The 26,730-nt window shown below is 48.1% G+C and overlaps 1 protein-coding gene across 7 annotated transcripts in view; it reads left to right on the top strand.

Annotated features, from left to right (window-relative positions):
• The window catches only part of LOC110511642 (exocyst complex component 6), a 127,747-nt gene that overhangs the window by 68,591 nt on the left and 32,426 nt on the right, over nt 1-26,730 (top strand). For 4 of the 7 annotated variants that reach the window (XM_036972091.1, XM_036972090.1, XM_036972092.1 and 1 more), the window contains exons 14-17: nt 1,134-1,245; nt 6,784-6,918; nt 8,306-8,485; nt 10,618-10,647. In XM_036972091.1, coding sequence (XP_036827986.1) covers nt 1,134-1,245; nt 6,784-6,918; nt 8,306-8,485; nt 10,618-10,647 — 457 coding nt within the window. The remainder of the gene's footprint in view (nt 1-1,133; nt 1,246-6,783; nt 6,919-8,305; nt 8,486-10,617; nt 10,648-26,730) is intronic. The other 3 variants (XM_036972094.1, XM_036972095.1, XM_036972096.1) reach the window with 1 other exon arrangement.

The following is a 26,730-nucleotide window of genomic DNA, read 5'->3' as shown; positions in this document are numbered from 1 at the left end:
CCAGACAAAATTAAACGGGCCTATTTATATAATGAATATGAATTCAGAGGGCAGAAATGATGAAATATGAAAGCATTAGACCCCTCACTGAAGGCTTCAGTTATACTAAAGCTATACTTTAAATTGGAACTGGTTCTCTAGTAGGTTAGTAAAAATGTCTCACCCAGTGTTCAAGAATGGCCTTTTCCCCTTTATTCAGATTACAACCTCTCACTTTCAGTTATTTGAAAATGAAATAATCTCAAAAATATCGCTATTTTTAGAACAAGTCATAGAAGGTTGGTTGAAATTCCAGTTTAATCGACCAGAAGACAGAACAAATATTACAATATTATGGTTATACTCAAATATACTAATTGATAAAAACAACCTTCTTTTTTTTTTTTACATAAATAATCTTTGTAAATTAAATAATTAATAGTACTGGTGTCACACAAAAATATATGGAAAAGTCTGCTCTATCCAAAATTACAACCAACTAATTGCAGCATTCGCGCAAAAATGGAAGAGGCAAGTGGAAAGGGGAGAAAGTAGGGAATTTGTCGGCCGGACCGGCATTAAAGACCTACATTTGTTTAAGGAAATTGTGATGAATAAAGTATAATGCTTTCATTTAAGGACCAAGAAATGTACAGCTGTGCCATATCGATTCCTAAATAGTTCGGAAGAGATTTTCAATGTACTGATTCCATGACACATGGTTTATGAATTGAATATGAATACACAAAACACAAAACTTTGAATTTTTATTTAAATTGTTCAAAATTCTTGCAAAAAATAGTGTGTGTGTATATGTATATATATATATATATATATATATATATATATATATATATAGTAAATACAACAATCCCAGCTCTGCTCTGAAGAGACAGAATCTTTTGATTATTTGTTGTGGTCTACATACTGTCCATATGTAGCTTGTTTTTTGGTCGCAGGTTCAGGAATGGCGTGAACTCCGCAAATAGCACTGCTGGGTGATCTGAAAAGTCATAGTCAATCGATCAATAATTATAATACTGTTAATCGAAACATGTTATCTTTTCATTTACAATCTGTACAAACTATCGAGAATAGAAAAGTTGAGAACTTTTGTGAAATCTCTTGTCGTTTTGTTTTGGTTGTGTTTCCAGCTGGACAGAGATCGATGACATGCTCCGTAAATCCACCAACCTGCTGTTGACGAGGACACTGAGTGGCTGTCTACAGCACCTCACCAAGAAACCCCATATAGGACTAACTGAGGTACAGTACATTACTCCCTACATGACCAAAAGTATGTGGACACCTGCTTGTCCAACATCTCATTCCAAAATCATGGCCATTAATATGGAGTTGGTCCCCCCCCCCACCACTCTACTGGGAAGGCTTTCTACTAGATGTTGGAACATTGCTACGGGAACTTGCTTTCATTCCAATTCATCCCAAAGGTGTTCGATTTTGGTTGAAGTCAGGGCTCTGTGCCGGCCAGTCAAGTTCTTCCACACCGATCTCGACATACCATTTCTCTATGGACCTCGCTTTGTGCACGGGGGTCTTCCTGCTGAAACAGGAAAGGGCCTTCCTCAAACTGTTGCCGGAAAGCTGGAAGCACAGAATCATCTAGAATGTCATTGCTTTACCGTTAAGATTTCCCTTCACTGGAACTAAGGGGCTCGAATCATGAAAAACAGCCCCAGACCATTATTCCTCCTCCACCAAACTTTACAGTTGGCATTATGCATTCAGGTAGGTAGAGTTCTCCTGGCATCCACCAAACCCAGATTCGTCCGTCGGGACTGCCAGATGGTGAAGCGTGATTCATCACGCCAGGGAACACGTTTCCACTGCTCCAGAGTCCATCTTTAAACCACTCCAGTCGACACTTGGCATACCACATGGTGATCATAGGCTTGTGTGCGGCTGCTTGGCCATGGAAACCCATTTCATGAAGCTCCCGACGAACAGTTCTTGTGCTGACGTTGCTTCCAGAGGCAGTTTGGAACTCAGTAGTGAGTGTTGTAACCAATCTTTTTTTTTTATGCTCTACGCGCTTCAAAACTCGACAGCCCCGTTCTGTGAGCTTGTGTACCTACCACTTCGTGGCTGAGCCGTTGTTGTTCCTAGACATGTCCACTTCACTATAACAGCACTTACAGTTGACTGGGGCAGTTCTAACAGGGCAGAAATTTGATGAACTGACTCAAATTGTATTAGTCACATGCGCCGAATACAACCTTACACTGACATGATTATTTACAAGCCCCTAACCAACAATGCAGTTTAAAAAATATGAATAAGAAATAAAAGCAACAAGTAATTAAAGAGCAGCAGTAAAATAACAGTAGCGAGACTATATACAGGGGGGTACCAGTACAGAGTCAAAGTGCGGGGGCACCGGTGTTGAGCTAATATGTACATGTAAGTAGAGTTATTAAAGTGACTATACATAGATAATTACAGAGGGTACCAACAGTGTAGAAGAGGGGGGGCGGATGGGCGGCAATGCAGATAGTCTTGTTAGCCATTTGATTAGATGTTCAGGAGTGGGCGCTCCCGTACCGCTTGCTGTGCGGTAGCAGAGAGAACAGTCTATGACTAGGGTGGCTGGAGGCTGGAGCAATTTTTAAGGCCTTCCTCTGACACCGCCCCTGGTATAGAGGTCCTAGATGGCAGGAAGCTTGGCCACAGTGATGTACTGGACTGTACCCACTACCCTCTGTAGTGCCTTGTGGTCGGAGGCTGAGCAGTTACTGTACCAGGCAGTGATGCAACCAGTCCTAGATGGCAGGAAGCTTGGCCACAGTGATGTACTGGACTGTACCCACTACCCTCTGTAGTGCCTTGTGGTCGGATGCTGAGCAGTTGCTGTACCAGGCAGTGATGCAACCATGCTCTCAATGGTGCAGCTGTAGAACCTTTTGAGGATCTGAGGACCCATGCCAAATCTTTTCAGTCTCCTGAGGGGGGGGAAGGTGTTGTCGTGCCCTCTTCACGACTGTTTTGGTGTGCTTAGACCATGTTAGATGTTAGATGGTTAGATTGTTAGTGATGTGGACACCGAGGAACTTGAAGCTTCACTACAGCCCGTCAATGAGAATGGGGGAGTGCTTGGTCCTCCTTTTCCTGTAGTCCACAATCATCTCCTTTGTCTTGATCACGTTGAGGGATAGGTTGTTATTTATCCACCACACGGCCAGGTCTCTGACCTCCCTATAGGCTGTCTCATCGTTGTCGGTGATCTGGCCTACCACTGTTGTGTCATCGGCAAACTTAATGATGGTGTTGGAGTCGTGCCGGGCCGTGCAGTAATGAGTGAACAGGGAGTACAGGAGGGGGCTGAGCACACACTCCTGAGGGGCCCTGTGTTGAGGATTAGTGTGGCGGATGTGTTGTTACCTACCCTTACCACCTGGGGGCGGCCTATCTAGTACAGGGTTGGACCCACCAGAAAAGCTTGAATTCTTCTTGGATTTCGGATCGCTGCGTACCGTTGACGCCAGGCAGGATGCGTCTTTCCCCTCTATCCCTGGGACTAATCCTGACACTTCCATGACTCAACAGGAACGTTTCCATTGGAGTCGCTCCTTCTTGTTTTTAGCTGATAGGAACCCGGTGTGGTCGCCTGCTGCAATAGCCCATCCGTGAAAAGGACCGATATGTTGTGCTTTCCGAGATCCCGTTCTGCACACCACTTTTATACTGCACCGTTATTTGTCTGTTTGTGGCACGAATTCAAGCTTTTTGATGGGGTTCAAATCCAGGCTCTGGCTGGGCCACTCAAGGACATTCGGAGACTTGTCCCAAATCCACTCCTGTGTTGTCTTGGCTGTGTGCTTAGGGTCGTTGTCCCATTGGAGGGTGAACCTTCTGCCCAGTCGGAGGTCCTGAGTGCTCTGGAGCAGGTTTTCATCAAGGATCTCTCTGTACTTTTCTCCGTTCATCTTTCCCTCGATCCTGACTAGTCTCCCAGTCCCTGCCCCTGAAAAACATCCACACGGCATAATGCTGCCACCAGCATTCTTCACCGTAGGTATGGTGCCAGGTTTCCTCTAGACTTGGCATCAGACCATAGAATCTTTTTACTGAGGAGTAGCTTTCGTCTGGCCACTCTACCACCCAGGAATGGTTAAGAAGAAATGCTGGACTGCTCTGGAGTGGCCAGAGAAGAGTCCAGATCTGAATCGCATCCAAAACCTATGGCGAGATCTGACAACAGCAGTTGGTGGGGGGCACCACCTGAAATATTGAGAATTAGAGCAGTTGGTGGAGGGCACCACCTGAAACATTGAGAATTAGAGCAGTTGGTGGAGGGCACCACCTGAAACATTGAAGAATTAGAGCAGTTGGTGGAGGGCACCACCTGAAACATTGAAGAATTAGAGCAGTTGGTGGGGGGCACCACCTGAAACATTGAAGAATTAGAGCAGTTGGTGGGGGGCACCACCTGAAACATTGAGAATTAGAGCAGTTGGTGGAGGGCACCACCTGAAATATTGAAGAATTAGAGCAGTTGGTGGAGGGCACCACCTGAAACATTGAGAATTAGAGCAGTTGGTGGAGGGCACCACCTGAAACATTGAAGAATTAGAGCAGTTGGTGGGGGGCACCACCTGAAATATTGAAGAATTAGAGCAGTTGGTGGGGGGCACCACCTGAAACATTGAAGAATTAGAGCAGTTGGTGGGGGGCACCACCTGAAATATTGAAGAATTAGAGCAGTTGGTGGAGGGCACCACCTGAAACATTGAAGAATTAGAGCAGTTGGTGGGGGGCACCACCTGAAACATTGAGAATTAGACCAGTTGGTGGAGGGCACCACCTGAAATATTGAAGAATTAGAGCAGTTGGTGGAGGGCACCACCTGAAATATTGAAGAATTAGAGCAGTTGGTGGAGGGCACCACCTGAAACATTGAGAATTAGAGCAGTTGGTGGAGGGCACCACCTGAAACATTGAAGAATTACAGCAGTTGGTGGAGGGCACCACCTGAAATATTGAAGAATTAGAGCAGTTGGTGGGGGGCACCACCTGAAATATTGAGAATTAGAGCAGTTGGTGGGGGGCACCACCTGAAACATTGGAGAATTAGAGCAGTTGGTGGGGGGCACCACCTGAAACATTGAAGAATTAGAGCAGTTGGTGGAGGGCACCACCTGAAACATTGAGAATTAGAGCAGTTGGTGGAGGGCACCACCTGAAATATTGAAGAATTAGAGCAGTTGGTGGAGGGCACCACCTGAAACATTGAGAATTAGAGCAGTTGGTGGAGGGCACCACCTGAAACATTGAGAATTAGAGCAGTTGGTGGAGGGCACCACCTGAAACATTGAGAATTAGAGCAGTTGGTGGAGGGCACCACCTGAAACATTGAAGAATTAGAGCAGTTGGTGGGGGGCACCACCTGAAACATTGAAGAATTAGAGCAGTTGGTGGAGGGCACCACCTGAAACATTGAAGAATTAGAGCAGTTGGTGGGGGGCACCACCTGAAACATTGAAGAATTAGAGCAGTTGGTGGCGGGCACCACCTGAAACATTGAGAATTAGAGCAGTTGGTGGAGGGCACCACCTGAAATATTGAAGAATTAGAGCAGTTGGTGGAGGGCACCACCTGAAACATTGAGAATTAGAGCAGTTGGTGGAGGGCACCACCTGAAACATTGAAGAATTAGAGCAGTTGGTGGGGGGCACCACCTGAAATATTGAAGAATTAGAGCAGTTGGTGGGGGGCACCACCTGAAATATTGAGAATTAGAGCAGTTGGTGGGGGGCACCACCTGAAACATTGGAGAATTAGAGCAGTTGGTGGGGGGCACCACCTGAAACATTGAAGAATTAGAGCAGTTGGTGGAGGGCACCACCTGAAACATTGAGAATTAGAGCAGTTGGTGGAGGGCACCACCTGAAACATTGAAGAATTAGAGCAGTTGGTGGAGGGCACCACCTGAAACATTGAGAGTTAGAGCAGTTGGTGGAGGGCACCACCTGAAATATTGAAGAATTAGAGCAGTTGGTGGAGGGCACCACCTGAAATATTGAAGAATTAGAGCAGTTGGTGGAGGGCACCACCTGAAATATTGAAGAATTAGAGCAGTTGGTGGAGGGCACCACCTGAAATATTGAAGAATTAGAGCAGTTGGTGGAGGGCACCACCTGAAACATTGAGAATTAGAGCAGTTGGTGGAGGGCACCACCTGAAACATTGAGAATTAGAGCAGTTGGTGGAGGGCACCACCTGAAACATTGAAGAATTAGAGCAGTTGGTGGAGGACACCACCTGAAACATTGAGAATTAGAGCAGTTGGTGGGGGGCACCACCTGAAACATTGGAGAATTAGAGCAGTTGGTGGGGGGCACCACCTGAAACATTGAGAATTAGAGCAGTTGGTGGAGGGCACCACCTGAAACATTGAAGAATTAGAGCAGTTGGTGGAGGACACCACCTGAAACATTGAGAATTAGAGCACCACCTGAAACATTGAGAATTAGAGAATTACAGTTTGTTGCTGAGGGACGAATGGTCGGTAGAAAGGTGGAACTCATTGATGGCTAAAGGAAGCTTGTTGTCAGTTATCTTGGCCTAAGGCCACCAACTACTAGCTCAGGGGTGATAATAATTGTAAACCTAAGTTTACTATAACAAATGTTTTAAAAAACTGGTTCTGCAAGGTGTGGTCACCAAAATATTTAGTTTTCTATTTTATCTTATTTGAAAAGGAATAATTTAAGAAAAGTGTAAGGTTGTTGATATATTTTCCAGTTGACCCACTTGGTCCCATTTACGTCTCTCTTTGTGTTACAGTTGGTTCAGATCATCATTAACACAACCCACCTGGAGCAGGCCTGTAAATACCTGGAGGACTTCATCACCAACATCACCAACGTCTCACCTGAGACCGTGCACACCACGCGGCTCTACGGACTTTCCACCTTTAAGGTACTGTAGGAAATCTGAATTCTCCATCAGTGTTTCTACTTCACTAACTTGATATAACTATTAAACCAACCAAAACTTTTAAGGTATATTCATTAGTCATAGTCTCTTCTCTTGTGTTGCCGCTGGAATAAGGGAATTGTCATAAACTTTACAGCGCTTCCAGTACTTCAGCGTAGTTCATCAACGTGTACTGACGTAGTCTTACCTGACATTCAGCTCATTCTGTCTGTAGTAACCTCCGTAGTCTTACCTGGCGTTCAGCTCATTCTGTCTGTAGTGACCTCCGTAGTCTTACCTGGCGTTCAGCTCATTCTGTCAGTAGTAACCTCCGTAGTCTTACCTGGCGTTCAGCTCATTCTGTCAGTAGTAACCTCCGTAGTCTTACCTGGCGTTCTGCTCATTCTGTCTGTAGTAACCTCCGTAGTACTGACGTTCAGCTCATTCTGTCTGTAGTAACCTCCGTAGTACTGACGTTCAGCTCATTCTGTCTGTAGTAACCTCCGTAGTACTGACGTTCAGCTCATTCTGTCAGTAGTAACCTCCGTAGTACTGACGTTCAGCTCATTCTGTCAGTAGTAACCTCCGTAGTCTTACCTGGCGTTCAGCTCATTCTGTCTGTATTAACCTCCGTAGTACTGACGTTCAGCTCATTCTGTCAGTAGTAACCTCCGTAGTCTTACCTGGCGTTCAGCTCATTCTGTCAGTAGTAACCTCCGTAGTCTTACCTGGCGTTCAGCTCATTCTGTCAGTAGTAACCTCCGTAGTCTTACCTGGCGTTCAGCTCATTCTGTCAGTAGTAACCTCCGTAGTCTTACCTGGCGTTCTGCTCATTCTGTCAGTAGTAACCTCCGTAGTCTTACCTGGCGTTCTGCTCATTCTGTCAGTAGTAACCTCCGTAGTCTTACCTGGCGTTCAGCTCATTCTGTCAGTAGTAACCTCCGTAGTCTTACCTGTCGTTCTGCTCATTCTGTCAGTAGTAACCTCCGTAGTCTTACCTGGCGTTCTGCTCATTCTGTCAGTAGTAACCTCCGTAGTCTTACCTGGCGTTCTGCTCATTCTGTCAGTAGTAACCTCCGTAGTCTTACCTGGCGTTCAGCTCATTCTGTCAGTAGTAACCTCCGTAGTCTTACCTGGCGTTCAGCTCATTCTGTCAGTAGTAACCTCCGTAGTCTTACCTGGCGTTCAGCTCATTCTGTCAGTAGTAACCTCCGTAGTCTTACCTGGCGTTCAGCTCATTCTGTCAGTAGTAACCTCCGTAGTACTGACGTGCTGGTGTTCCCTGTCTGTAGTAACCTCCGTAGTACTGACGTGCTGGTGTTCAGCTCATTCTGTCAGTAGTAACCTCCGTAGTACTGACGTGCTGGTGTTCCCTGTCTGGTGTATCCAGGATGCACGCCATGCAGCAGAGGGAGAGATCTACACCAAACTGAACCAGAAGATAGATGAGTTTATCCAGCTGGCAGACTATGATTGGGGCATGCCGGAGTCGGACGGCCAGGCCAGTGGATACCTCATGGACCTCATCAACTTCCTCCGCAGCACCTTCCAGGTCTTCACACACCTGCCGGTGAGTTAGCCACTCCCCCCCCCCCGCAGGCAGGGGAACTCTGGGAGATGGAGTTTTGTTGTGAGTTATTGTGGTAGTGTGTTTGTTGAAGTGTTGTTCTTGTATCAGTGTTACGTCACGGTGGTGACTTGTATCTACTGTGCTTCTCATTAGGTTGAGTGACGCTGTTGATGATACCCACTGTGGCATGGCTGCAGTCCTGTACTGCAGTAATGTGTATCTACTGTGCTTCTCATTGGGTTGAGTGACGCTGTTGATGATACCCACACAGTCCTGTACTGCAGTACTGTGTATTCAGTGTTGGAGTTGTGTACTGCAGTAATGTGTATTCAGTGTTATGTACTGTGTATTCAGTGTTATGTACTGTGTATTCAGTGTTGGAGTTGTGTACTGCAGTACTGTGTATTCAGTGTTGGAGTTGTGTACTACAGTACTGTGTATTCAGTGTTATGTACTGTGTATTCAGTGTTATGTACTGTGTATTCAGTGTTGGAGTTGTGTACTGCAGTACTGTGTATTCAGTGTTGGAGTTGTGTACTACAGTAATGTGTATTCAGTGTTATGTACTGTGTATTCAGTGTTGGAGTTGTGTACTGCAGTACTGTGTATTCAGTGTTGGAGTTGTGTACTACAGTAATGTGTATTCAGTGTTATGTACTGTGTATTCAGTGTTGGAGTTGTGCACTGCAGTACTGTGTATTCAATGTTGGAGTTGTGTACTACAGTAATGTGTATTCAGTGTTATGTACTGTGTATTCAATGTTGGAGTTGTGTACTACAGTAATGTGTATTCAGTGTTATGTACTGTGTATTCAGTGTTGGAGTTGTGTACTACAGTAATGTGTATTCAGTGTTATGTACTGTGTATTCAGTGTTGGAGTTGTGTACTACAGTAATGTGTATTCAGTGTTATGTACTGTGTATTCAGTGTTGGAGTTGTGTACTGCAGTACTGTGTATTCAGTGTTGGAGTTGTGTACTACAGTAATGTGTATTCAGTGTTATGTACTGTGTATTCAATGTTGGAGTTGTGTACTACAGTAATGTGTATTCAGTGTTGGAGTTGTGTACTACAGTAATGTGTATTCAGTGTTGGAGTTGTGTACTACAGTAATGTGTATTCAGTGTTGGAGTTGTGTACTGCTTATCTTCGGGGCCATTTTCATTCTCTTTTAGTTCCACAGAAAAGCTCAAGGGAACAAGATCATTCTAGGTTTTGATAATGACTTGGCATAATGTTAGACTGAAGAGTGACTGGGGAGGATATGAATCGTTAGAGCAAAACGACATAACAAAATGAGATTGTAATTTCTGGGGGAGAACAACTGCAATGAAACAGACCAAAGAGCCAATCCCAGTTGGTCGGCAAGCAGCTAGAGACAGAGGACATACGCTGTGCTCTTGTTGCTGGTGGAACCCCAGACCAGACCTGTTGCTGGTGAAACCCCAGACCAGACCTGTTGCTGGTTGAACCCCAGACCAGACCTGTTGCTGGTTGAACCCCAGACCAGACCTGTTGCTGGTGAAACCCCAGACCAGACCTGTTGCTGGTGAAACCCCAGACCAGACCTGTTGCTGGTTGAACCCCAGACCAGACCTGTTGCTGGTGGAACCCCAGACCAGACCTGTTGCTGGTGGAACCCCAGACCAGACCTGTTGCTGGTTGAACCCCAGACCAGACCTGTTGCTGGTTGAACCCCAGACCAGACCTGTTGCTGGTGGAACCCCAGACCAGACCTGTTGCTGGTGAAACCCCAGATCAGACCTGTTGCTGGTGAAACCCCAGACCAGACCTGTTGCTGGTTGAACCCCAGACCAGACCTGTTGCTGGTGAAACCCCAGACCAAACCAGACCTGGTTGCTTTGTACACCAGCTTCCTTATCTTGAATACAATCATTTCCAGCTTTTTATTCCCGTTCTGTTTTTAAGATGTTTTTCTTCAGGAATGTCTCCTCTGTCTCCCACAGTGATGTAAATCTATAATGTATTTCTCTATTGATTTGACTTCCTCTGCCAAGCATGCTGGGTCTGTCTCTGGTTTTTCTTTTCCTGTCCATTTATTGTTGCCATCCTTTCTCTCCCTCCTATTCTGGACATGTTTCATTTGTTTGGGTGGTTCTGGTTCTGCTCAGAATAACTGCAATGACCATGCTGCCATGTCGGTAAGTACCCCCCCCCCCCTACTCTGCCCCCCCCTCCCTGCCCTACTCTGCCCCCCCTACTCTGCCCCCCCTACTCTGCCCCCGCCCTACTCTGCCCCCCCTACTCTGCCCCCCCCTACTCTGCCCCCCCTACTCTGCCCTACTCTGCCCCCTTCCTGCCCTACTCTGCCCCTCCTACCCTGCCCTACTCTGCCCCCCTCCTGTCCTACTCTGCCCCTCCTACTCCTCTCCCTCCCCGCCCTACTCTGCCCCCCTACTCCCCCCCCTCCCTGCCCTACTCCCCCCCCTCCCTGCCCTACTCTGCCCCCTTCCTGTCCTACTCTGCCCCCCCCTACTCCCCTCCCTGCCTGCCCTACTCTGCCCCCCCCTACCCTGCCCTACTCTGCCCCCTTCCTACTCTGACCATCCTACCCTGCCCTGCCCTACTCTGCCCCCCCTACCCCCCCCCCCCCTGCCCTACTCCCCCCCTCCCCGCCCTACTCTGCCCCCCTACTCCCCCCCCCCTCCCTGCCCTACTCCCCCCCCTCCCTGCCCTACTCTGCCCCCTTCCTGTCCTACTCTGCCCCCCCTACTCCCCTCCCTCCCTGCCCTACTCTGCCCCCTTCCTGCCCTACTCTGCCCTCCCTACCCTGCCCTACTCTGCCCCTCCTACCCTGCCCTACTCTGCCCCTCCTACCCTGCCCTACTCTGCCCCCCCTACCCTGCCCTACTCTGCCTCTCCTGCCCTACTCTGCCCCTCCTACCCTGCCCTACTCTGCCCCCTCCCTGCCCTACTCTGCCCCCCCTACCCTGCCCTACTCTGCCCCTCCTACCCTGCCCTACTCTGCCCCTCCTACCCTGCCCTACTCTGCCCCCCTACCCTGCCCTACTCTGCCCCCCCTACCCTGCCCTACTCTGCCTCTCCTGCCCTACTCTGCCCCTCCCTCCCTGCCCTACTCTGCCCCCTTCCTGCCCTACTCTGCCCCCCCTACCCTGCCCTACTCTGCCCCTCCTACCCTGCCCTACTCTGCCCCCCCTACCCTGCCCTACTCTGCCCCTCCTACCCTGCCCTACTCTGCCCCCCCTACCCTGCCCTACTCTGCCTCTCCTGCCCTACTCTGCCCCTCCTACCCTGCCCTACTCTGCCCCCTCCCTGCCCTACTCTGCCCCTCCTACCCTGCCCTACTCTGCCTCTCCTACCCTGCCCTACTCTGCCTCTCCTGCCCTACTCTGCCCCTCCTACCCTGCCCTACTCTGCCCCTCCTACCCTGCCCTACTCTGCCTCCCCTACCCTGCCCTACTCTGCCCCTCCTACCCTGCCCTACTCTGCCCCCTCCCTGCCCTACTCTGCCCCTCCTACCCTGCCCTACTCTGCCTCTCCTACCCTGCCCTACTCTGCCTCTCCTACCCTGCCCTACTCGGCCTCTTCTACCCTGCCCTACTCTGCCTCTCCTACCCTGCCCTACTCTGCCCCTCCTACCCTGCCCTACTCTGCCCCCCCTACCCTGCCCTACTCTGCCCCTCCTACCCTGCCCTACTCTGCCTCTCCTACCCTGCCCTACTCTGCCCCCTCCCTGCCCTACTCTGCCCCCTCCCTGCCCTACTCTGCCCCCTCCCTGTCTACTCTGCCCCCCCCCTCCCTCTGCCTCTCCTGCCCTACTCTGCCCCTCCTACCCTGCCCTACTCTGCCCCTCCTACCCTGCCATACTCTGCCCCCCCTACCCTGCCCTACTCTGCCCCTCCTACCCTGCCCTACTCTGCCCCCTCCCTGCCCTACTCTGCCTCTCCTACCCTGCCCTACTCTGCCTTTCCTACCCTGCCTTACTCTGCCTCTCCTACCCTGCCCTACTCTGCCCCCTCCCTGCCCTACTCTGCCTCTCCTACCCTGCCCTACTCTGCCTCTCCTACCCTGCCCTACTCTGCCCCCTCCCTGCCCTACTCTGCCCCCTCCCTGCCCTACTCTGCCCCCTCCCTGTCTACTCTGCCCCCCCCCCTCCCTGCCCTACTCTGCCCCCCCTGCCCTACTCTGCCCCCCCCTCCCTGCCCTACTCTGCCCCTCCTACCCTGCCCTACTCTGCCCCCTCCCTGCCCTACTCTGCCCCCTCCCTGTCTACTCTGCCCCCCCCTCCCTGTCCTACTCTGCCTCTCCTACCCTGCCCTACTCTGCCCCCTCCCTGCCCTACTCTGCCCCCCCCTGCCCTACTCTGCCCCCCCTACCCTGTCCAGTTCTGGGTAATGCATGATCATGTCTGTACTGTGGATTTGCCTCCAGGCTTGTTGCTCCACTTGTGATGATGCTGAACTATAGTAATTTACATACCATCCATCACGTTTAGTGTAAGTTAAATCTAATAGGTAATTTAATCTGTACATTGTCTGTAAATACACACAGGGTGTCGATGACTTTATTTGTACAGCTCAGTATCCAGTATGTGTAACAGACGGATAACATATGGCAAATCAAATGTTATTTGGTCACATACACATATTTAGGAGATGTTATTGCTGATGAAGCGAAATACTTGTGTTCCTAGCTCCAACAGTGCAGTAATATCTGACTAAATACTTGTGTTTCTAGCTCCAACAGTGCAGTAATATCTGACTAAATACTTGTGTTTCTAGCTCCAACAGTGCAGTAGTATCTAACTAAATGCTTATGTTTCTAGCTCCAACAGTGCAGTAGTATCTAACTAAATGCTTGTGTTTCTAGCTCCAACAGTGCAGTAGTATCTAACAATTCACAACCATACACACACATCTAAAAGTAAAATAATGTAATTAAGTCTATAAATAAATAAGTATAAGTATATAAATTAAATATATAAATATTAGGACGAGCAATGTCGTAGTCTAATAGAATACAGTATATACATACAGTATGAGATGAGTATAGCAGTATGTAAACATTATTAAACTGACTAGTGTTCCATTATTAAGGTGACCAGTGATTCCATGTATATAGGGCAGCAGCCTCTAAGGTGCAGGGTTGAGAGTAACCAGTGATTCCATGTGTATAGGGCAGCAGCCTCTAAGGTGCAGGGTTGAGAGTAACCAGTGATTCCATGTATATAGGGCAGCAGCCTCTAAGGTGCAGGGTTGAGAGTGACCAGTGATTCCATGTCTATAGGGCAGCAGCCTCTAAGGTGCAGGGTTGAGAGTGACCAGTGATTCCATGTGTATAGGGCAGCAGCCTCTAAGGTGCAGGGTTGAGAGTAACCAGTGATTCCATGTGTATAGGGCAGCAGCCTCTAAGGTGCAGGGTTGAGAGTAACCAGTGATTCCATGTGTATAGGGCAGCAGCCTCTAAGGTGCAGGGTTGAGAGTAACCAGTGATTCCATGTGTATAGGGCAGCAGCCTCTAAGGTGCAGGGTTGAGAGTAACCAGTGATTCCATGTATATAGGGCAGCAGCCTCTAAGGTGCAGGGTTGAGAGTAACCAGTGATTCCATGTGTATAGGGCAGCAGCCTCTAAGGTGCAGGGTTGAGAGTAACCAGTGATTCCATGTGTATAGGGCAGCAGCCTCTAAGGTGCAGGGTTGAGAGTAACCAGTGATTCCATGTATATAGGGCAGCAGCCTCTAAGGTGCAGGGTTGAGAGTGACCAGTGATTCCATGTGTATAGGGCAGCAGCCTCTAAGGTGCAGGGTTGAGAGTAACCAGTGATTCCATGTCTATAGGGCAGCAGCCTCTAAGGTGCAGGGTTGAGAGTAACCAGTGATTCCATGTGTATAGGGCAGCAGCCTCTAAGATGCAGGGTTGAGAGTAACCAGTGATTCCATGTATATAGGGCAGCAGCCTCTAAGGTGCAGGGTTGAGAGTAACCAGTGATTCCATGTATATAGGGCAGCAGCCTCTAAGGTGCAGGGTTGAGAGTAACCAGTGATTCCATGTGTATAGGGCAGCAGCCTCTAAGGTGCAGGGTTGAGAGTAACCAGTGATTCCATGTGTATAGGGCAGCAGCCTCTAAGGTGCAGGGTTGAGAGTAACCGGGTGGTATATATATACACACACACACACACACACACACACAACCATTCAAAAGAGGTTTGGGGTCACTTAGAAATGTCCTTGTTTTTGAAAGGAAAACATTTTTTTTTTGTCCATTAAAATAACATCACATTGATCAGAAATACAGTGTAGACATTGTTAATGTTGTAAATTACTAGTGTAGCTGGAAATGGCTGATTTTTAATGGAATATCTACATAGGCGTACAGAGGCCCATTATTAGCCCATTATCAGTCTATTCTTGTTCTGAGGAACAAGTTACCAAGAAACTGAAGATCTCGTACAACTCTGTGTACTACTCCCTTCACAGAACAGCGCCGACTGCCTCTAACTAGAATAGAAAGTGGAGTGACTACCTCAAGCTCTAAACCCTCAGAGGTGGTATACACACGTGGGGAGAGGGGCATTCTTCTTACCGAACCACATGACCTTTTGTTTTGCAGGTGTTCAGAACAAGGTTAAGTGCAAATAAAGCTTGTTGGACACTAAGAAAGCTTTGTCGTAGAGTGTTCAACACTAAATCCAGGGAGGGGCCAGCTGAGTATTAGACTGTATCATCTGCATATTAGTGGATTAAAAGAGCTTCCTACTGCCTGAGCTATGTTGTTGATGTAAATTGAGAAGAGCGTGGGGCCTAGGATCGAGCCTTGGGGTACTCCCTTGGTGACGGGCAGTTTTCCGCTGCACTCTTCGAGAGTGGTAGTTAGCAAACAAGCCAAAGACCCCTCAGAGACACCAATACTCCTTAGCCGATCCACAATCATTTATTGTCTACCGTATTAAAAGCGTTGGCCAATAAAAATAGCAGCACAACATTGCTTAGAATCAAGGTCAGTGGTGACATCATTTATTACCTTTTAAGGTTGCAGTGACACATCCATTACCTGAGCGGAAACCAGATTGGATACCAGAGAGCCAGTCAGTTGATTATTGACAAGTTTTCCCAACACTTTTGATTAACAGGGCAAGATAGAAATTGGCCTATAACGGTTAGGATCAGCTTGATACCCCCCTTTTAAATAAAGGACCAACCTTGGCTGCCTTCCAAGCACTGGGAACCTCTCCAGAGAGGTGAGACAGGCCTTCCAAGCACTGGGAACCTCTCCAGAGAGGTGAGACAGGCCTTCCAAGCACTGGGAACCTCTCCAGAGAGGTGAGACGGGCCTTCCAAGCACTAGGAACCTCCCCAGAGAGGTGAGACAGGCCTTCCAAGCACTGGGAACCTCTCCAGAGAGGTGAGACAGGCCTTCCAAGCACTAGGAACCTCCCTAGAGAGGTGAGACAGGCCTTCCAAGCACTGGGAACCTCCCCAGAGAGGTGAGACAGGCCTTCCAAGCACTGGGAATCTCCCCAGAGAGGTGAGGCAGGCCTTCCAAGCACTGGGAATCTCCCCAGAGAGGTGAGGCAGGCCTTCCAAGCACTGGGAACCTCCCCAGAGAGGTGAGACAGGCCTTCCAAGCACTATGAACCTCCCTAGAGAGGTGAGACAGGCCTTCCAAGCACTGGGAACCTCCCCAGAGAGGTGAGACAGGCCTTCCAAGCACTTGGAACCTCCCCAGAGAGGTGAGACAGGCCTTCCAAGCACTAGGAACCTCCCCAGAGAGGTGAGACAGGCCTTCCAAACACTGGAAACCTCCCCAGAGAGGTGAGACAGGCCTTCAAAGTACTGGGAACCTCCCCAGAAAGGTGAGACAGGCCTTCCAAGCACTGGGAACCTCTCCAGAGAGGTGAGACAGGCTCGGTGATAACAGAGGGCAGCAACCTTAAATAAAGAAGGATCTAAACTATCTGATCCAGGTGAACTTTGAACCTTTCCACCAACCCAGTAAAGAGCCTTGAATTCACTACGTGAGCATGAGTCTGTCTAACATGTGGAGTGAAGCTACAATATACTTCTCTGAGATGTCTGATGTTCTATAGAGGGTTAGTTGGAAAGGCAAAGTGGAAAGCCAAGCTGGAGAGAGAAGGGCAGATCGTAGATAGTCGAATGACGTAGGCATCATCATCATCATCAATGGAATACTGTATATTACATAAAACAGAACCAATTCAAATCCTTTTTCAAGCCTTATCTGCTAAATCACTGAGCGGTCTCCAGGAATGCTTGAGCTGTAGTCTGACTACAGGGATGATCAATATCTCTTTTATAGGATCCAATCACAGTTCATCTACTACTGTCTGAACGCCTCATTTACTTAGATTACAACGTCTTCCTAAACAGTCATGTCCCCCACCCAGAGTCATGTCCCCCACCCAGAGTCATGTCCCCCACCCAGAGTCATGTCCCCCACCCAGAGTCATGTCCCCCACCCAGAGTCATGTCCCCCACCCAGAGTCATGTCCCCCACCCAGAGTCATGTCCCCCACCCAGAGTCATGTCCCCCACCCAGAGTCATGTCCCCCACCCAGAGTCATGTCCCCCACCCAGAGTCATGTCCCCCACCCAGAGTCATGTCCCCCACCCAGAGTCATGTCCCCCACCCAGAGTCATGTCCCCCACCGAGTCATGTCCCCCCACCCAGAGTCATGTCCCCCACCCAGAGCCATGTCCCCCACCCAGAGCCATGTCCCCCACCCAGAGTCATGTCCCCCACCCAGAGTCATGTCCCCCACCCAGAGTCATGTCCCCCACCCAGAGTCATGTCCCCCACCCAGAGTCATGTCCCCCACCCAGAGTCATGTCCCCCACCCAGAGTCTTGTCCCCCACCCAGAGTCTTGTCCCCCACCCAGAGCCATGTTCCCCAGATAGGCAGCTTCACTCTGGCAGAAGAGGAGAGAATACTGAATAGCACCCTGTTCCCTATAGTAGGGATGTGGGAATCTGTTCAAATCAAATCACATTTTATTTGTCACATACACATGGTTAGCAGATGTTAATGCAAGTGTAGCGAAATGCTTGTGCTTCTAGTTCCGACAATGCAGTAATAACCAACGAGTAATCTAACCTAACAATCCCAGGCTCTGTCGTAACCGGCCGCGACCGGGAGGTCCGTGGGGCGACGCACAATAGGCCTAGCGTCGTCCGGGTTAGGGAGGGTTTGGCCGGTAGGGAAATTCTTGTTTCATCGCGCACCAGCGACTCCTGTGGCGGGCCATCCGGGTTGGATGGCGCTGTGTTAAGAAGCAGTGCGGCTTGGTTGGGTTGTGTATCGGAGGACGCGATGAGACAAGATAGTAGCGATGAGACAAGATAGTAGCTACTAAAAAAACAATTGGATACCACAAAATTGGGGAGAAAAAGGGGAAATAAATAAATTAAAACATTTAAAAAATAAAGATATATGAATGAGTGTTGGTCCAGAACGGCATAGGCAAGATGCAGTAGAGTACAGTATATACATATGAGATGAGTAATGTAGGGTATGTAAACATATAAAAGTGGCATTGTTTAAAGTGGCTAGTAATTCATTATGGCAAGATGCAGTAGATGGTATTAGAGTACAGTATATACATATGAGATGAATAATGTAGGGTTTGTAAACATTATATTAAGTGGCATTGTTTAAAGTGGCTAGTGATATATTTTACATCATTTCCCATCAATTCCCATTATTAAAGTGGCTAGAGTTGAGTCAGTGTGTTGGCAGCAGTCACTCAATGTTACTGGTGGCTGTTTAACAGTCTGATGGCCTTGAGATAGAAGCTGTTTTTCAGTCTCTCGGTCCCTGCTTTGATGCACCTGTACTGACCTCGCCTTCTGGATGATAGCGGGGTGAACAGGCAGTGGCTCGGGTGGTTGTTGTCCTTGATGATATTTATGGTCTTCCTGTGACATCGGGTGGTGTAGGTGTCCTGGAGGGCAGGTAGTTTGCCCCCGGTGATGCGTTGTGCAGACCTCACTACCCTCTGGAGAGCCTTACGGTTGTGGGCGGAGCAGTTGCCGTACCAGGCGGTGATACAGCCCGACAGGATGCTCTCGATTGCGCATCTGTAAAAGTTTGAGTGTTGAAGAGACGCTGCTGCGCCTTCTTCACCACGCTGTCTGTGTGTGTGGACCAATTCAGTTTGTCCGTGATGTGTACGCCGAGGAACTTAAACCTTTCCACCTTCTCCACCACTGTACCGTCGATGTGGATAGGGGGGTGCTCCCTCTGCTGTTTCCTGAAGTCCACGATCATCTCCTTTGTTTTGTTGACGTTGAGTGTGAGGTTATTTTCCTGACACCACCCTCCGAGGGCCCTCACCTCCTCCCTGTAGGCCGTCTCGCCGTTGTTGGTAATCAAGCCTACCACTGTAGTGTCGTCTGCAAACTTGATGATTGAGTTGGAGGCGTGCATGGCCATGCAGTCATGGGTGAACAGGGAGTACAGGAGAGGGCTCAGAACGCACCCTTGTGGGGCCCCAGTGTTGAGGATCAGCGGGGTGGAGATGTTGTTACCTACCCTCACCACCTGGGGGCGGCCCGTCGGGAAGTCCAGTACCCAGTTGCACTGGGCGGGGTCGAGACCCAGGTGGTGAGTTTGGAGGGTACTATGGTGTTAAATGCTGAGCTGTAGTCGATGAACAGCATTCTCACATAGGTATTCCTCTACTCCAGATGGGTTAGGGCAGTGTGGTTGCGATTGCGTCGTCTGTGGACCTATTGGGGCAGTAAGAAAATTGGAGTAGGTCTAGGGTGTCGGGTAGGGTGGAGGTGATATGGTCCTTGACTAGTCTCTCAAAGCACTTCATGATGACGGAAGTGAGTGCTACAGGGCGCAAGTCGTTTAGCTCAGTTACCTTAGCTTTCTTGGGAACAGGAACAATGGTGGCCCTCTTGAAGCATGTGGGAACAGCAGACTGGCATAAGGATTGATTGAATATGGGCGTAAACTCACCAGCCAGCTGGTCTGCGCATGCTTTGAGGACGCGGCTGGGATTCCGTCTGAGCCTGCAGCCTTGCGAGGGTTAACACGTTTAAATGTTTTACTCACGTCGGCTGCAGTGAAGGAGAGTCCGCAGGTTTTGGTAGCGGGCCGTGTCAGTGGCACTGTATTGTCCTCAAAGCCAGCAAAGAAGTTGTTTAGTCTGTCTGGGAGCAAGACATCCTGGTCCGTGACGGGGCTGTTTTTCTTTTTGTAATCCGTGATTGACTGTAGACCCTGCCACATACCTCTTGTATCTGAGCCATCGAATTGCCACTCTAGAGACAAAGTATACTGACGCTCAGCTTGTTTGATTGCCTTGCGGAGGGAATAGCTACACTGTTTGTATTCCGTCATGTTTCCGGTCACCTTGCCATGATTAAAAGCAGTGGTTTGCGCTTTCAGTTTCGCACGAATGCTGCCATAAATCCACGGTTTCTGGTTTGGGAATGTTTTAATAGTTGCTGTGGGTACGACATCGCCGATGCACTTGCTCATGAACTCGTTCACCGAATCAGCGTATTCGTCAATGTTGTTGTTGATGCAATGCGAAACATATCCCAATCCACGTGATCGAAGCGATCTTGAAGTGTGGAATGGAATCAGATTGGTCGGACCAGCGTGTTTATGTGGGAATCTGTTCCCTATAGTAGGGATGTGGGAATCTGTTCCCTATAGTAGGGATGTGGGAATCTACTCCCTATAGTAGGGATGTGGGAATCTGTTCCCTATAGTAGGATGTGGGAATCTGTTCCCTATAGTAGGATGTGGGAATCTGTTCCCTATAGTAGGGATGTGGGAATCTGTTCCCTATAGTAGGGATGTGGGAATCTGTTCCCTATAGTAGGGATGTGGGAATCTACTCCCTATAGTAGGATGTGGGAATCTGTTCCCTATAGTAGGGATGTGGGAATCTGTTCCCTATAGTAGGGATGTGGGAATCTGTTCCCTATAGTAGGGATGTGGGAATCTACTCCCTATAGTAGGATGTGGGAATCTGTTCCCTATAGTAGGGATGTGGGAATCTGTTCCTTATAGTAGGGATGTGGGAATCTGTTCCCTATAGTAGGGATGTGGGAATCTACTCCCTATAGTAGGGATGTGGGAATCTGATCCCTATAGTAGGGATGTGGGAATCTGTTCCCTATAGTAGGGATGTGGGAATCTGATCCCTATAGTAGGGATGTGGGAATCTACTCCCTATAGTAGGGATGTGGGAATCTACTCCCTATAGTAGTGATGTGGGAATCTACTCCCTATAGTAGTGATGTGGGAATCTACTCCCTATAGTAGGGATGTGGGAATCTGTTCCCTATAGTAGGGATGTGGGAATCTACTCCCTATAGTAGGGATGTGGGAATCTGTTCCCTATAGTAGGGATGTGGGAATCTACTCCCTATAGTAGTATGTGGGAATCTGTTCCCTATAGTAGGGATGTGGGAATCTGTTCCCTATAGTAGGGATGTTTTTTATTTTTTTATTTTTTTTATTTATTTTACCTTTATTTAACCAGGTAGGCAAGTTGAGAACAAGTTCTCATTTACAATTGCGACCTGGCCAAGATAAAGCAAAGCAGTTCGACAGATACAACAACACAGAGTTACACATGGAGTAAAACAAACATACAGTCAATAATAAAGTATAAACAAGTCTATATACAATGTGAGCAAATGAGGTGAGAAGGGAGGTAAAGGCAAAAAAAGGCCTTGGTGGCAAGGTAAATACAATATAGCAAGTAAAACACTGGAATGGTAGTTTTGCAATGGAAGAATGTGCAAAGTAGAAATAAAAATAATGGGGTGCAAAGGAGCAAAATAAATAAATAAATTAAATACAGTTGGGAAAGAGGTAGTTGATAGGGCTAAATTATATGTGGGCTATGTACAGGTGCAGTAATCTGTGAGCTGCTCTGACAGTTGGTGCTTAAAGCTAGTGAGGGAGATAAGTGTTTCCAGTTTCAGAGATTTTTGTAGTTCGTTCCAGTCATTGGCAGCAGAGAACTGGAAAGAGAGGCGGCCAAAGAAAGAATTGGTTTTGGGGGTGACTAGAGAGATATACCTGCTGGAGCGTGTGCTACAGGTGGGAGATGCTATGGTGACCAGCGAGCTGAGATAAGGGGGGACTTTACCTAGCAGGGTCTTGTAGATGACATGGAGCCAGTGGGTTTGGCGACGAGTATGAAGCGAGGGCCAGCCAACGAGAGCGTACAGGTCGCAATGGTGGGTAGTGTATGGGGCTTTGGTGACAAAACGGATTGCACTGTGATAGACTGCATCCAGTTTGTTGAGTAGGGTATTGGAGGCTATTTTGTAAATTACATCGCCAAAGTCGAGGATTGGTAGGATGGTCAGTTTTACAAGGGTATGTTTGGCAGCATGAGTGAAGGATGCTTTGTTGCGAAATAGGAAGCCAATTCTAGATTTAACTTTGGATTGGAGATGTTTGATATGGGTCTGGAAGGAGAGTTTACAGTCTAACCAGACACCTAAGTATTTGTAGTTGTCCACGTATTCTAAGTCAGAGCCGTCCAGAGTAGTGATGTTGGACAGGCGGGTAGGTGCAGGTAGTGATCGGTTGAAGAGCATGCATTTAGTTTTACTTGTATTTAAGAGCAGTTGGAGGCCACGGAAGGAGAGTTGTATGGCATTGAAGCTTGCCTGGAGGGTTGTTAACACAGTGTCCAAAGAAGGGCCGGAAGTATACAGAATGGTGTCGTCTGCGTAGAGGTGGATCAGAGACTCACCAGCAGCAAGAGCGACCTCATTGATGTATACAGAGAAGAGAGTCGGTCCAAGAATTGAACCCTGTGGCACCCCCATAGAGACTGCCAGAGGTCCGGACAACAGACCCTCAGATTTGACACACTGAACTCTATCAGAGAAGTAGTTGGTGAACCAGGCGAGGCAATCATTTGAGAAACCAAGGCTGTTGAGTCTGCCGATGAGGATGTGGTGATTGACAGAGTCGAAAGCCTTGGCCAGATCAATGAATACGGCTGCACAGTAATGTTTCTTATCGATGGCGGTTAAGATATCGTTTAGGACCTTGAGCGTGGCTGAGGTGCACCCATGACCAGCTCTGAAACCAGATTGCATAGCAGAGAAGGTATGGTGAGATTCAAAATGGTCGGTAATCTGTTTGTTGACTTGGCTTTCGAAGACCTTAGAAAGGCATGGTAGGATAGATATAGGTCTGTAGCAGTTTGGGTCAAGAGTGTCCCCCCCTTTGAAGAGGGGGATGACCGCAGCTGCTTTCCAATCTTTGGGAATCTCAGACGACACGAAAGAGAGGTTGAACAGGCTAGTAATAGGGGTGGCAACAATTTCGGCAGATAATTTTAGAAAGAAAGGGTCCAGATTGTCTAGCCCGGCTGATTTGTAGGGGTCCAGATTTTGCAGCTCTTTCAGAACATCAGCTGAATGGATTTGGGAGAAGGAGAAATGGGGAAGGCTTGGGCGAGTTGCTGTTGGGGGTGCAGTGCTGTTGACAGGGGTAGGAGTAGCCAGGTGGAAAGCATGGCCAGCAGTAGAAAAATGCTTATTGAAATTTTCAATTATGGTGGATTTATCAGTGGTGACAGTGTTTCCTATCTTCAGTGCAGTGGGCAGCTGGGAGGAGGTGTTCTTATTCTCCATGGACTTTACAGTGTCCCAGAACTTTTTTGAGTTAGTGTTGCAAGAAGCAAATTTCTGCTTGAAAAAGCTAGCCTTGGCTTTTCTAACTGCCTGTGTATAATGGTTTCTAGCTTCCCTGAACAGCTGCATATCACGGGGGCTGTTCGATGCTAATGCAGAACGCCATAGGACGTTTTTGTGTTGATTAAGGGCAGTCAGGTCTGGGGAGAACCAAGGGCTATATCTGTTCCTGGTTCTAAATTTCTTGAATGGGGCATGTTTATTTAAGATGGTTAGGAAGGCATTTTTAAAAAATATCCAGGCATCCTCTACTGACGGGATGAGGTCAATATCCTTCCAGGATACCCCGGCCAGGTCGATTAGAAAGGCCTGCTCGCTGAAGTGTTTCAGGGAGCGTTTTACAGTGATGAGAGGAGGTCGTTTGACCGCTGACCCATTACGGATGCAGGCAATGAGGCAGTGATCGCTGAGATCTTGGTTGAAGACAGCAGAGGTGTATTTAGAGGGGAAGTTGGTTAGGATGATATCTATGAGGGTGCCCGTGTTTAAGGCTTTGGGGAGGTACCTGGTAGGTTCATTGATAATTTGTGTGAGATTGAGGGCATCAAGTTTAGATTGTAGGATGGCTGGGGTGTTAAGCATGTTCCAGTTTAGGTCGCCTAGCAGCACGAGCTCTGAAGATAGATGGGGGGCAATCAGTTCACATATGGTGTCCAGAGCACAGCTGGGGGCAGAGGGTGGTCTATAGCAGGCGGCAACGGTGAGAGACTTGTTTTTAGAAAGGTGGATTTTTAAAAGTAGAAGTTCAAATTGTTTGGGTACAGACCTGGATAGTAGGACAGAACTCTGCAGGCTATCTTTGCAGTAAATTGCAACACCGCCCCCTTTGGCAGTTCTATCTTGTCTGAAAATGTTGTAGTTTGGAATTAAAATGTCTGAATTTTTGGTGGTCTTCCTAAGCCAGGATTCAGACACAGCTAGAACATCCGGGTTGGCAGAGTGTGCTAAAGCAGTGAATAGAACAAACTTAGGGAGGAGGCTTCTAATGTTAACATGCATGAAACCAAGGCTATTACGGTTACAGAAGTCGTCAAAAGAGAGCGCCTGGGGAATAGGAGTGGAGCTAGGCACTGCAGGGCCTGGATTCACCTCTACATCGCCAGAGGAACATAGGAGGAGTAGAATAAGGGTGCGACTAAAAGCAATAAGAATTGGTCGTCTAGAACGTCTGGAACAGAGAGTAAAAGGAGGTTTCTGGGGGCGATAAAATAGCATCAAGGTATAATGTACAGACAAAGGTAAGGTAGGATGTGAATACAGTGGAGGTAAACCTAGGTATTGAGTGATGAAGAGAGAGATATTGTCTCTAGAAACATCATTGAAACCAGGAGATGTCATTGCATGTGTGGGTGGTGGAACTAATAGGTTGGATAAGGTATAGTGAGCAGGACTAGAGGCTCTACAGTGAAATAAGCCAATAAACACTAACCAGAACAGCAATGGACAAGACATATTGACATTAAGGAGAGGCATGCTTAGTCGAGTGATCAAAAGGGTCCAGTGAGTGGAGAGGTTGGTTTAGGGTCACGGCGATTTAGACAGCTAACCAAGCCAACCGGTAGCAAGCTAGCATAGGATGGAGTCTGTTGTTAGCCACCTCTTGCGTTCGGTCAGTAGATTAGTGGGGTTCCGTGTGGTAGAGGGGATTAATCAAAATCACACAACAACAAAAATAAGAACAATAGATATAGTTATAGAGGCCCGAGAAGAAAACATAATAATTCAAATAAATAAATTGTCCGATTGTCTATTCAGAATAGCAGCCGGAAAGACAGCTAACGGTTAGCGGGCCGCAGATGGGCGTTCCGGTAACGTCGCGACAGAGGAGCCAGCCGGATCTCCTTCAGGTAGATAACGTCGGCAGTCCGGTTGTGAAGGCCCGGTGGGGCTCCGCGTAGGCAGTGAAACGGGTCCGGATAGGTGACTGCAGCCCAGGAGTGAATGATGGAACTCAGGCGTGATTGACGGAGCTGGCTAGCACCGGAACAATCGATGTTTGCTCCGGAATCGACGAAAGCCGACTGTCACACGGATAGCAGCTAGCTAGCTGTGAGATCCGGGTATGAATGTCCAGAGAGCAGTTGAAATCCAGGGACATGGAGAGAAAAATTGGTCCGGTATGTTCCGTTCCGAGCCGCGCTGCGCCGTACAAAACTGGCGATAGATTTTCGATAGATTTTCGAACTAAAGGACAGCCGATGACCACAAACCGTGGTTAGCTTCTGATTAGCTTCTGGGCTAGCTCCTGGCTAGCTTCTGGCTAGTTTCTGGCCAGCCTCCTGGAGTTTCTGGCTAGCTTCCTGAAGGATTGCAGATCTGAGGTAAATAATACTTTTTTATAAATATAAATTGGTGAGGCTGGTTGCAGGAGAGTGTTTAGAAGATGAGTTGATGGAAAATAAAAATAAAATGTATGTGAAAAAAGTTGTAAATATATATATATACAGGACACGACAAGACGAGGACAAAAGACGTCTGAACTGCTATGCGATCTTGGATGAGAATCCAATCTTGGATGGGAATCTGTTCCCTATAGTAGGGATGTGGGAATCTACTCCCTATAGTAGGATGTGGGAATCTGTTCCCTATAGTAGGGATGTGGGAATCTGTTCCCTATAGTAGGGATGTGGGAATCTGTTCCCTATAGTAGGGATGTGGGAATCTGTTCCCTATAGTAGGATGTGGGAATCTGTTCCCTATAGTAGGATGTGGGAATCTGTTCCCTATAGTAGGGATGTGGGAATCTGTTCCCTATAGTAGGGATGTGGGAATCTGTTCCCTATAGTAGGGATGTGGGAATCTGTTCCCTATAGTAGGGATGTGGGAATCTGTTCCCTATAGTAGGGATGTGGGAATCTACTCCCTATAGTAGGGATGTGGGAATCTGTTCCCTATAGTAGGATTTGGGAATCTGTTCCCTATAGTAGGGATGTGGGAATCTGTTCCCTATAGTAGGGATGTGGGAATCTACTCCCTATAGTAGGATGTGGGAATCTGTTCCCTATAGTAGGGATGTGGGAATCTGTTCCCTATAGTAGGGATGTGGGAATCTGTTCCCTATAGTAGGGATGTGGGAATCTACTCCCTATAGTAGGGATGTGGGAATCTGATCCCTATAGTAGGGATGTGGGAATCTGTTCCCTATAGTCGGGATGTGGGAATCTGTTCCCTATAGTAGGGATGTGGGAATCTACTCCCTATAGTAGGGATGTGGGAATCTGTTCCCTATAGTAGGGATGTGGGAATCTGTTCCCTATAGTAGGGATGTGGGAATCTGTTCCCTATAGTAGGGATGTGGGAATCTGTTCCCTATAGTAGTGATGTGGGAATCTACTCCCTATAGTAGTGATGTGGGAATCTGTTCCCTATAGTAGGGATGTGGGAATCTGTTCCCTATAGTAGTGATGTTGGAATCTACTCCCTACAGTAGGGATGTGGGAATCTGTTCTCTATAGTAGTGATGTGGGAATCTGTTCCCTATAGTAGGGATGTGGGAATCTACTCCCTATAGTAGGGATGTGGGAATCTGTTCCCTATAGTAGGGATGTGGGAATCTG

Source organism: Oncorhynchus mykiss, unplaced genomic scaffold (assembly GCF_013265735.2).
Source record: "Oncorhynchus mykiss isolate Arlee unplaced genomic scaffold, USDA_OmykA_1.1 un_scaffold_119, whole genome shotgun sequence".
NCBI classification, from domain to species: domain Eukaryota; kingdom Metazoa; phylum Chordata; class Actinopteri; order Salmoniformes; family Salmonidae; genus Oncorhynchus; species Oncorhynchus mykiss.
Note: the sequence above shows the minus strand (reverse complement) of the source record. Positions and strands in the feature narration are given on the sequence as shown.